Raw genomic sequence first — 12,373 nt, 5'->3', positions numbered from 1 at the left:
TGATCTGTCAATCCTTGAATTATGTCATAGAAACATTAAAGGTGACAAGAAACCCTACTTCATTTTTTGGATAATCAAAAATAATGATGATAAATTTCTTAAGATCCACTAACCTTCTCCTATACTCTATATTTTAATTGGATATCATTGATTTTAATTGGTTTTGATTTTATAGTATTTGACTTGGAAGACGAATTCGGTGATTTTATTTTTTTTAGCCTGAGGCATTATTTTATCCTTCCACGAGAAAGTGGCATGAAACCATGAACTGTCATGAGGGTAAAGAGAAAAACTTTATTATGTCTCTGTCCATGGAAAAGCCTGAAACACGATAAATATGCAAATCTATGCTTTAAACTGCGGCGTTGCTCAAAAATGATGAAAGTATGTAAGTATGTTTGTCAAAATGTGTTACTGTTCAAAATTTTATGAAAATATAGAAATCTGTGTTTCAAATAGTGGTTTTGATCAAGACAAGATGAAAAAACGGAAATCTCTGCTTCAAACTGAGGAATTGATTGAAACAAGATGAGAATATATATTTGTGTTTCAAAATGCTTAAACATTAATAATTGGGGCTGAAAGCTGCTATGGGCCCGTAACAGAGTACAACAGGCCATGAATTGCCTTGAAATATCATGATCTAACAATGAAATGGCAACCCTCACTGTACAAATAAAAAACATCGGTCAGGATATTGAAGCTGAAAACGATAGATAAGATCCTTGGCTAGAAAAAAACGGTTTGGACAGCTGGAACCATATCCAGCAAGCAACATAAAACAAAATTATCATCTTTTTATCAAACAAAATTGTCTGAAAATGCTTGATGAATAATATGAAACGGTTACCAAACATATGTCAATGGATTTGAAGCACCATTTTTATCAAAGAAATGCCCAAGGTGACTCTCCACAAGTCCAGGAAAAGGAAATCTATAAAGTCCAAATTGACTTGGATCATAAAGTACCAGGAAAGCATGGATTGCCATGGAAATAGAGACAAAACTTTATTATGTCTTAGCCTATGAAACTGCTTCAAACATAATGGAAATATGTAAATCTATGCTATAAAATGTGGTTTTGCTAAAGTAAAACGCAAATCTATGTTTCAAATGGAGGGATTGCTCAAAACAGGATGAAAATAAGTACATTTGTTTTTCAAAATATTTAAGGATTTGCAATCCTCCAGCACCCTCCAGGTGCTGGAGGGTGCAATGGACCAGTCACAAAATGCCACACGCCATGAATTGTCATAGTGCATAACAACCTAACAATGAAATGGTAACTCTCGCTGTAAAAATATTAAACATCCATCGGGGTATTCAAATTAGAAAAGATAGATAAAATCCTTGATTAAAGAAAACTTGCTTGGACAGCCGGAACCATATCGGGCAAGCAACATATAAAACGAAATGGTCATCTTTTTTCGAAGATAAGGGTCAGATAACGCTTAATGGATAAAGCCTCTCATGGCTTGGGAGTCTCCTGGATCATGATGATCTGTAAGTTACAATATGTCATGGACTAGAATTACCATTAGTACAGAGAGTTAGCTGAGCCACAAAGTGCAACGTGACCATGAATTGTCATGGGGGTCCACAGAATAGCTCGTGATTTATCCGCCTATGGATTTGCTTGAAACTTGATAAAAATATAAAATTTATGTATCAAAATATGTTTTTCCTTAAAGCACGATGAAGGTAAAAGAGAATCAGTTTTAGTTGCACAATCTCTCGTAGTCATAAAACTAAATGGCGCTTGTGCTTACAAGAAAAGGATTAAATCAAACGACGAAAAAATCAGAAGAGGAATAGGATTAAATCTACAATTCACTTACTACAGTTACTACAGTTACACTTACTACAGTTACACTTACGCTTACTACAATTATACTTTGATACAAATAAAGGGATGAAAGAGTTGGAAAAACAATTATTGTCGGAAGGAGGTGCTGCTAATCTGTCATTGTTCTTCGACCTAGTACTTCGATGTTTATCAATGTTTATCAAACAATGAATCTGTGCTTATCGATTCTGAGAAGATATTGTCCAAATTCAAGGATCAAACTGAGACGACGCTCTTGAAGAGAGGGAATTCGTAAAGTGGATAATGCTAACTTATATTCATTAAAAGCATTGCACAATATTACTTTGACTGCTCTTTTTGTATTGACTCAAGCTGGTCACTGACGTGAAATAGTGTTATTGACTTGTGGGCCCCATACGGCACGTGCATACTCTAAAATTGGTCGGATGTAAGTGACATAGGCTATCCTTAGTTGTACCACTGAGAAACCAAATCGACGCACTAGTATAAGTGTCCGCATCACACTATTTGCCTTTTTGATAATTGTATCGACATGAAGGCTGATAGAGCAGTCGATGCTAAAACTTGACACCAAGCACTACTGCCGAAGACTCACTAGGATAAGAAGGAGGAGGGCACACAAAGTCTCTCTTCAGGGGATTAAAGCAAAGGATTTTAGTCCCTCCTTCGTTGATTTGGAGGCTGCTGGCAGTACATTCATCTTTGAAGCTGTTGATTATTTCGTTACAGAATTGGGGAACAGCCTCAGAATTCTCAACACTGTACTTTAGTAAGACTGACAAGTCGTCTACATACTTAAATCTTTCTTCATAGCCAGAAAGGGTGAAATTTATTGCTGCCAAAAACAGTAGACTAGGGAGCTTAGTACCTTGTGGGGCTCCGCATGTAAGCTCGACCCATTTGGAGTCAGTATCTCCTTGGAAAAGACTGTAAACGCACTGATAGCGAGCTTTTAAAAATTGATTACTAAAAGGAGAATATGTTTGTGCGCACCCATGGTGCGTAGATTTGTGATAGCAACAGAATGGACAATAAGATCAAAAGCCTTTCAGTAGTCTAAGAGGAGAAGATTGACTATAGCACTTCCTCGGTTGAGCCACTCGACAATGAGATGGTACATCCGAACCAAATGATCAGTTGTGCTGCTGCCTCTTAAGAATTCATACTGATACGGGTCTAGATGTGCAGAGACCTATAATATAAGTTTGCGGTAAATAAACGTTTCTGCCACTTTAGAAAGGTTCGGAGTTATTGATGTAGGCCGAAGTTGATTACAAGATTTTGGACACCTTACTTTTGGAATAACGTGGACATATGCTCTTTTCCAAGCACTAGGGAATACTTGCTGACTGAAACATTGATTGATTATAGAAGAGAGTGGCTTAGCAATAAAAATGGCAAATTTGCGGAACAGATTTACTGGAAGCTCGCCTAGGTAGGACGCACAGTTCGCTTTCAGTCTTAGGAGTTCCTTATGAACAGTTAATTCAGAGACTTCATATACATCAATATTCTCTGCACCAGCAATGATATTGTCAATTTCTGATTTGGTGATTGTTGGAAATGTGGTACTAATGTCAGCAAAATAAGAATTGACTTCAATAGCTGAGGTCAAAGTGCCGTCCTATTTGAGCAGCCTTAGATCTCTGAGTGTTATCTTACCCGTAAGTCTTTTTACTGAGGAGTGCCATTTTTGGTGGTCTATTGTGAGTAAGGGAGTAATTTTTTCCCTCACATACTGCCTCTTGGTGCGCTTGTTCAGTTTAACAATATGATTACGCAACTTGGCTGAAGCGAAGGTATCACTAGCGATATGAAGGCGGAAACGGGCTCTTATTAAATTCTTTAGATCATTGGTTATCCACGGTATCAGTGTCACTCACAGTAATGACTTTTACGGGGAAATAAGTCTGAAACTGCTCCTGAAGCAGAGTATTCAGATTATTGACTTTGTTATTAATATTGAGTCCTCAGTAAGTGGTCGCACTGTATATTTGACTCGTTTCGGGTTTGGAATTGCCAAACTAGCTTCGCAGAAGACAATAAAATGATCAGAATTCAGAAGGGGTCCTAGGGATCTCGGTGCGTAATAAAAGTCTGTCAAGTTTTTAAAAATCAAGTCAATTGTGCTGCCACTTTGATGAGTAGGTATTGTAACGGCTTGTCGCAAATCTAAAATATTTGAAACCCATTGTCTATTAATTTGAATAAAGTCTCAGGCAATAACAAAGCCAGGAGAGACATGCTTGTGGCGCATTTTGTCTACGAAAAACTGAATGTGTTCAATCAAATCTTTCCTGTTTTTAGTGCTTTCAGGATAATAGACCGAAGCAACAATTAAACATGAAAATCGTTTTGATAAACGTGCAGGTTTGCATTCGGTCCATAATATTTCGTGGTCAGAGTCAATAGGCTCACGTAACAGCTTTGAGGGTAGGTCATTACGAACATAAAGTCCAAAGCCTCCTCCTTGACGATTCAAGCCACAATCGTGACGTGTATTAGAGAAGCTTGCGTAACCTTTGATGAGCGCCGATTCGTTAGAAGTGTCACAACATTCGCTTATTATTATTATTAAGGCGTTATTCTGCTTTGCAATAACTTCAAGGGCATCACTTTTGTTGTTCAAAGATCTAGCGTTACAAACAAGTATACAAGCCACTTGTGATCATATAAAGACTAGGACTATAAATTTGTACAAACCTGCGTCATTGACATAGGTCGCATTATAACAATAGATTTAAATCTTCATACATAAAACAATCGTTTAAAATTGCAAAAGAATTGCATTCTTGATAAGGTCATTTCATACCAATAGATTCAAATCTCCATTCTATTTCCTTTAAGTCGTTCTAACTAAAAAGGACCCCGTGTTAATCCTATGTAGATTAATCGCATGTACGATGAAAATATTGGTACGTTTAAGGTAGTAAATGAGCTTAGAAGCTGGTTTCATATAATCAAGAGTTTAACAGATTGGCCATCTGTACTTATTCATACGTATCATTTTAATGGACTTCATCCTAAGGAGAACAACAATGACAATAGGAGAACACGGAACAAGATAGGGTTCCGTGTAAACAGGGTTCCAAACTAAAACTCTCCTAGACTAGGAATATGCTAATGATTTAAGGGTTTCTGGGTAAAATTTTATTAAACTAAATTAACTCTTAAAGGTTTTTCAAGTTCAGAGTACAAGAACAGGTTTGAAATGAATCTCAAGAAGACTAAGTTACTTATCCTAGGAATAAGTGAATGTGAGTTGATAATGGATAATAAGAAAATCAATCAGTTGGATAGCCTTAAATACCTAAGTCGTAGCATTAGTTAAAACAAATTGGTTCAGTGAAGATGATAAAATTAGAATAACAAGGACCCAAAGTCTTTTTCGCAATTTAACAAAGCTTAGAAAAATTGGCAGATGAGTATTTGAGCCAAGATTAGGTTGACTGATTGTATCTCGAATATTAAGCTACGCAAAAAATATGGTTCAATCACACTTTTTGGATCTATTACACGTGAAAGGATGAGATATCTAAGGCATATTCTATTAATGAAGGATGACAGAATTCAAAGCTAAAACGTCCAAGCCACAACGAAAAGCGGGTGTTTCCCAAATGGGATAGGGGAATGTTATAAGGAAATATTTAAGGGAAATAGAAACTACTTGAGAGAGGACAAATGTAAACAGGGAGACTTTGGATGTATTTGGTGGATATATTCCCTGAAATAAATATACCTCCAATTAATATGTTTTCTATGAGGGGGAGGGGATATTTTATATAGGAGGAAGGGATTTTCTTGAGATTGTTTGAAAAATGATCAAAATGAAACAGAAAAAAATCAGTGTTTTCTAATAAAAGTAAAAAGAAACATTAAAACTTAAGCTGAAAATAAATTATTATGCATATCCACCTCAACCTTTGCTTAAAATCGTGGATCTTCACTTCAAATAAACCCTTATTCAAACCTAACGTTTCGATCTAATTCGATTTATCCTTGCTTAAGCATTTTGAAACACAAATATGCAAATCTTCACATGGTTTTGAACAAAACCATAGTTCGAAGTATACATTTGGACATTTTGATCTCTTTTCACACAAAACCACGATTTGAAGCACAAAATTCCATTTTATTCATTGATTTTCAAGCATCGATATTTTTTGGGAAATGTATTTGCAATCTTTTGTCGTTTTTAAGGAGAAACATATTTTAATGCATAAATTTATATATTTTCATCGTGTTTCAAGTAATTTTGATATGCAAATTCATCATAGGGTGTTTCGTGGACTCTCATGGCAATTCTTGGTCACTTGGTACTCTGCGACCCGTTGTGCCTTACGAGGCAATGGCACCTCTTAGTCCATGGCACCTTTTACCCCATGAATCCTCAAGATCTAGGACATTCCCAACCTAAATGATGATCCCGTACCGTTCATTTTATTTATTGGTGGAGAATGTAGGAGAAGAGTCTTTCTCTTTGTCTTGACATGTTCAGTAAGACCGAGGCCAATTACTTAAACCTGCGACACAGTTTTGTGTGTGCTGGCAGGAATTAAACAAACTAGAAAATCTTGAAAATACGTTTTAAGCAAAATGCTGTACCATGAGCATTATAGTCGAAAAGAATTTGTTTCTACATTGTAATTCTTATGAGCATAAAATTATTGTCAAAATACTGAAGGGAAGTCAAACCTTTTGTGTAAGTGCAAACGTAAGTGATTTCTTTTGACCATCCTTCATTTGGTGCCCACAATCTTCCTTCACTTAGCCCAATTCCTCTCGTAACATTAGCTGACTTACAAAAGTATTTCAATCCAATTGCATCAGGAAAGTGACTTTTGAGAGTGGTTAAGCATAGGGAGTCATCATCTTCAAGTGGTAGTTCTATTGTTCCTCTAGAGCCTGACTCAACTCGTATGTAGGTCATCTGGGTCTATTAAAAACAAATTGAGTCAAAAATCCATCAACTATCAACCATAAGAAAACATTTTCAAAAAAAAAATCATTTTTACAGACAGCTTTTTCAATTAATCACTATGGAATAATCCCCCTCGAAAGAAGTTTCTTCTAAAGTTCGTACATGAGAGTCAGTTCCCACAACTCTCTGGCCAGTTTTGAATACCCTGCCACGGCATATCCCTTCTGAAATATAGCTCCTTCGATATATTCTCTATCGTTAATGGCTCACTACCTATTCTTCCATTCTTTACACTGTAGCCCCCTACTCGATTCTTATCCTGGGCCGATGTTGGCATTTATTCCCTCAAAACTGTCCTTTTGAATGAGACCCAGAAGAGGTTACTTAATTTTTCACATATTTATACCCCACTGACCTGTATCCGAATCATAGATGCGACATTTCACATCCTTTACTCTCAGTAATTTCAAATAATCCCTTTTAGCAAGTCTAATTTTATTGTCAGTATGGATTTGTTTTCATACAGTTCGTGGTAACGATTCTTTTTAATCGTTATAACGGTTCTTTTTAGAGTTTTCCCGAGATCGATAGGTACTTCCTCTTTTTCAAAAGCCTCTTCATAATGTTCAGTAACTTATTTCTAACCTCAGAGACATTATTTAAGAAATTCATTTACCAGACTACCACCACATGGGATTTATTATTTTTTAATCTTTTTAACACTGTTATTAATTCCCTCTCATAAAATAACTCTTCCTTCACATCAAAGATGACACAAACTTAATTGTTTTCCTCAATATCATTTCCTTTAACCCAATCATGGTTTACTACAATCTCAAATGTTCTGCCCACCTCTATTTAACTCCTTCCTGATCACTAACTTTGGCCCCGTTTATATCTTTAACTGGGACAAGTCCAGAGTGACCCTAACGATCCCTTTAGAATATCAATAATCCAGTACCATATTTTACTATCAGGCAATCTAGAAGTATCTCTAGAAAAAAGCTAAGAAGCTGAACACTAATCCACAAAGCATAAGCCCGAGTTTTTTTTACATCCGGTTGCCGTGCAAGACAAAGGAAAAAGAAAAGAGACCCAAACCTTACTTGTAAACGATAGCTGATATAAATTTTCATTTTACTTCCTTAGAAGCGCATAAACTTGCATAGAACTATATCATTACTATGGGTATAAAAATGCAAGATAATAGAAAAGTAAAGCTAGTGAAGCCAGTGGAGGAATAGCTGGCAGCGGTGAATATTATGGTTCCATGGGTAGATATAAGACTCTATCAGTAGGAACACCAGAACCTTCAAGCTTAAGACGGGTTACCACTTTCAACCGTTTGCTTTACATGGTTTCTTGAATGACTTAGAGTAAGTTCTAGGCAACCGCAAGTTAATACCACAATACAATTGGGATGTGGAAGAAGTGGTTCTGAAAACTGTCTCCAAGCCTGGTAGAAACATTGCACGGCGATACCTGAAGCAGGTAGGGAAAGTCACGTCAGCAGAAGGAGGTTGCTATACTTCAGGTATTAGAAAAGTACAGCCGATCCGCAATTGAGTTGCTCGATCTAGATAAAATAAAGATGTTTTATTTTTAACGGCTCCTCCCCAAAATACTCGAAAACTATATCCTCTAGACAAGACATTCATGGGGCCTGTCAATGCCTACTAAAACAAGAAGCTAACAAGTCTTATGACTGCCCTAAACTATAAAACATTTCTTAAAACATATATTAATGTAAAACATGTCTGGGCTGCTGAAAAAAGCATAATCAAAGGCTTTCACTACAGAAAATCTTACTGGCGGATTCATAGAAAATTGGGTTTATCCTACAAACAGTGATGCCTGTAATAACTATGAGTTTCTCTCATCGTATATCTCAGATAAACTACCAACAACATCTAGTGAAGTTTCTATTAACAGAACAAGTCCCTAGGGATATTTAGAGTCCACCTTTACCATAAACCCCTTTACTGACACAGCATAAGTTATATCTCTAAATGAGGACCAAGGATCAGCAGATGATTTTTTAAAGAAAAAAAAAATCGTCAATAAAAAACCCTGTCCCAAACGTGTTAACACGAATAAAAAACGTAAGAAAGTTACGAAGTTTTTTTTCAACACCCCTGTAAAAGAACATATTAACGCTGAGATGACAGCTGTATTTGCACAGCCCTACTCATGAAAAGGAAGTAAGTCAGAAAAGTGAAAAGAAGGGATGATTATTACAAGAATTGCAATTGTTCTAAAGCTTCTAAATTAGGTGAGCCTATATACAACGACTCTGCAAATTTCTGTACTGATATTGAAGAGGAGTCCCCTACTATCAAATTCCAATTGAACAGTGAAAATGTCAAGGCTGGACTGTGAACTATCCAAAGTGAACTGTTCCCAATAGTGACATAAGAAGTAGTATTAACAAAAGTAGTATTAAAGTAGTATAAAGTAGTATTTTGTATTAACTAAAGAAGTAGTATTAAGAAATATTAATTTAAGAAGTAGAAGAATTTGAGGTCTGCTTTCTGAAAACTGGAGTAACAGAGTTTTTTCTATCTAACAAGACCGCTAATGTCTTAAAAACAGAAGTTGGAATATAAAGATTGGCAAATAGAATTAATTTCTGGTGTTGATCAACTGACTTATAATTTGAAATTAATACATTTTCAGTTTTTTTTCAACCTTAATGAAGCTGATTATAAAATTTTCACAGACCTTTTCAAGTACTTATTTACTCCTAATCGGTAGTCCTAATCGGTGGGTCACAAAAGGGTATTTGGTCACGGTAGCCACAGAAGGCCATGCTATTTGAAATTTTCATCTTATGGATTTCTATTATCTCATTCTTCTTATGGAAAGCATGTCTCAAGCAAGGCCAGATTTAGCAACGATGTTATAGCCTGATTGTATTATGTGTTTACTTCACCAAATTTTTTCTACGTTTCTCCGTTTGGGGATCTTTTTACACAAAGAGAGAAAAAAAAATCGGCGTACAATCTTTTTTCACTATGTCAAGATTTGCTTGGGCTTGCATCTTGGTCCAAAAACCCGTGTTTGATCAGTAGATTCAAACTGATAGACCCTGCTTTGGTAGTTTCAATGAGAGTGCCGAATTTCCCTAAAAAATTCTCGAATGCTGGTCATCCTTGGGTAACTCTCAAGGGACCAACTTGAGAGGAATATTTATTTTAATTTCGATATTGAGGTAGCCTGTTTTGCTGTATACATTTGTATTAAATTGTATCGTGAAGGTTCTCTTTTTATTATATTTATTATTTACTTATACTCTGCCGACTATTGTATTTTTTACAGTTTTTTTAGGTAATAAGTATATACCATATCATATACCGTGTAAATTGCAGTAGTCTATTATTGCTGCTATTGCCCTTTCCTATACCAATTTACCTAGGCTAGGATACTAACTTTTTCTCTTTCTGTTAAACTGAGCCGTAAAATCATTTAATACAAATATAATAATCTGCCTGTCTATTTGTTGCTACAGTTCTAAGCAAAGTTCATCTGAATCATGCTATCTAAGTCAGTCCGTTCCAAAAGGATATATACTACTATGACTGATACCTTGGACTTTTTAGTTGTAAAACCAGCAACTGATATTTTATTATTAGTAACTTTCTAATATTAGAAATATGTAATAGCTTCCTTATTCATTATAAATCCTACACCTCCTAACAAGTCCATTTCAAATTGACTTAATTTGTTAGTCAAAATTTTAAGACCCTATTTTTCTTGGTTTCCGTGACATTCCAGGTTTTAATTTTCATATTATTCAGGTCACTGAAATTAATACTGTTTCTGAAAAGTAATAGGATTACTACCCTTAAGGAGGGGTAAAACTTGAGAAAACGTGAGAAAAGTAAATGGAAACACAAAATAAGCTTATAGTAAACATGATTGTTTTACATGATAACCTCTATTGTATTTCCAACACCTACAAATATAAATTTATTCATAAAATGAATGATACTTCTGTTAGGGATATGTTCCGTTCAAATTTGAGAAAAAATTTAACAAAATGAGCAATCCTGAATCTTAGATTCAGGATTGCTTATTTAACAAATTTAACAAAATGAAAAAAATTAAACTTAATATTTTATATATTATTATACAATTCTACACTTTATATCTTTTAAATTTAGAAAATTAAATAAGCAATCCTGAATCTAAGAATGTGTCATCTGCAAAAGTAATTCTATTTGAACCAGTCATTGAAATAAAAGTGCAACAGACATACAGACAAACAGAATATGACTTACTGTTGAATAGAGAGATAAACTTGCAAAATTTACTTAAACAAAATGACCAACTGTTATCTATTGAACACAATGAAACTAAGCAAAAGTGATAAGAAAATTTTTAACGTGTTTCATTTGAATTTGTTATCTCTCAAATATCTTTTGGTAACGAGCTGATATGAAAAGTGGACCCATAGGGATAAAAAAGAAGTAAAAAGTAAATTAAGAGTTGCTAGAATTAAACAGTCCAATATATTTCTATGTCAGAACTATTAAACCTCTTAAAAGAGAGGATTTGAAGGTCTGTTTGAATAAAAATAAACAGAGCTATTTCATTTTATTAATTGGAAAAAATAGAAAAAAAGTTTTAGAGAAGAAAAACAAAAAGCAACGTCGAACTTAGAACCAGCAGAAGCAAATTCTAACAATAGTTTAAACTCAAAACGAATATAAATTACTGTAAAAAAAATGGAAAACGACAACAGAAGTTAAAATTAAAAATCACATTTCTATGATAGTTAGATCATATTTATGATATCCTCAGTCACTCTCAAGATTTTGCAGCTACGCCCTTTTGAAAAACAAGATGCATATGGTAGCTTTGCATTTAGTGATCCTCAGAATTCCCGCAAGTCTCACCTTAATAGCCTGAAAGTAACAATTTCAAACACAATTATAGTCAAACAACCCCCTTTATTTAAAATGGGTAAATTGTATAATATAAAATAAGAAAATCCTCTTGTAGAGGTTGTGATTGCTTCAGTTATGTAAAAGATCACAAGTTTCACAGAATTTCAGTCAATACTAACAATAATACTTTCCATCTATACTTACAATAATAATAACCAAAACTTCAAAACGGAGTTTTGATACCAATAGATGTATCAAAAGAATTGAATTAATGTGCTGATTCAAATTATATATATTGCATTAAGTTTAGTCATACCCATCAAAAGCTACGAGCCTGAGAAAATTTGTCTGATTTTCGAAAAAATGGGAAAAGACCTTCTCGAAGTCATAGAATTTTAATGAAAATCAAACCATTGAATTCAGCATATCAAAGAACCCTATAGTTGAGGGTTCAAGCTCATATCTGCAAAAATGTTGAAATTTGTAATTTTTGCCGGTAGGAAGATTACGGATGCTTGTTTATTTGTTTCCTTATTGTTGTTTTTTTTCAGGGGTGATCGTATCGACCTAGTGGGCCTAAAACGTCGAGAGAGGGCTCATTTTAACGGAAATGGAAAGTTCTAGTGCCATTTTAAAGTGACAAAGTAATGGAGGGCAGCTATGCCCCCTCCTACGCCACTTTTATCCCAAAATCGTCCGATCACAACTTTGTGATAGTTTTTTCTTCAGCATAGT

General features: G+C 34.8%; 1 protein-coding gene across 1 annotated transcript in view; it reads right to left on the bottom strand.

Annotated features, from left to right (window-relative positions):
* The window catches only part of LOC136027961 (uncharacterized), a gene marked incomplete at its 3' end in the record, with an annotated part of 94,349 nt that extends 83,242 nt beyond the window's left edge, over window positions 1–11,107 (bottom strand). The window contains 2 exon segments of the mRNA XM_065705434.1: window positions 6,524–6,764; window positions 11,030–11,107. Of these exon segments, the coding sequence (XP_065561506.1) occupies window positions 6,524–6,758 (235 nt within the window).
* Between the last annotated feature and the right edge of the window lie 1,266 nt (window positions 11,108–12,373).

The sequence above is a fragment of the Artemia franciscana genome, chromosome 6, assembly GCF_032884065.1.
Source record: "Artemia franciscana chromosome 6, ASM3288406v1, whole genome shotgun sequence".
Classification (NCBI taxonomy): Eukaryota; Metazoa; Arthropoda; class Branchiopoda; order Anostraca; family Artemiidae; genus Artemia; species Artemia franciscana.
Note: the sequence above shows the minus strand (reverse complement) of the source record. Positions and strands in the feature narration are given on the sequence as shown.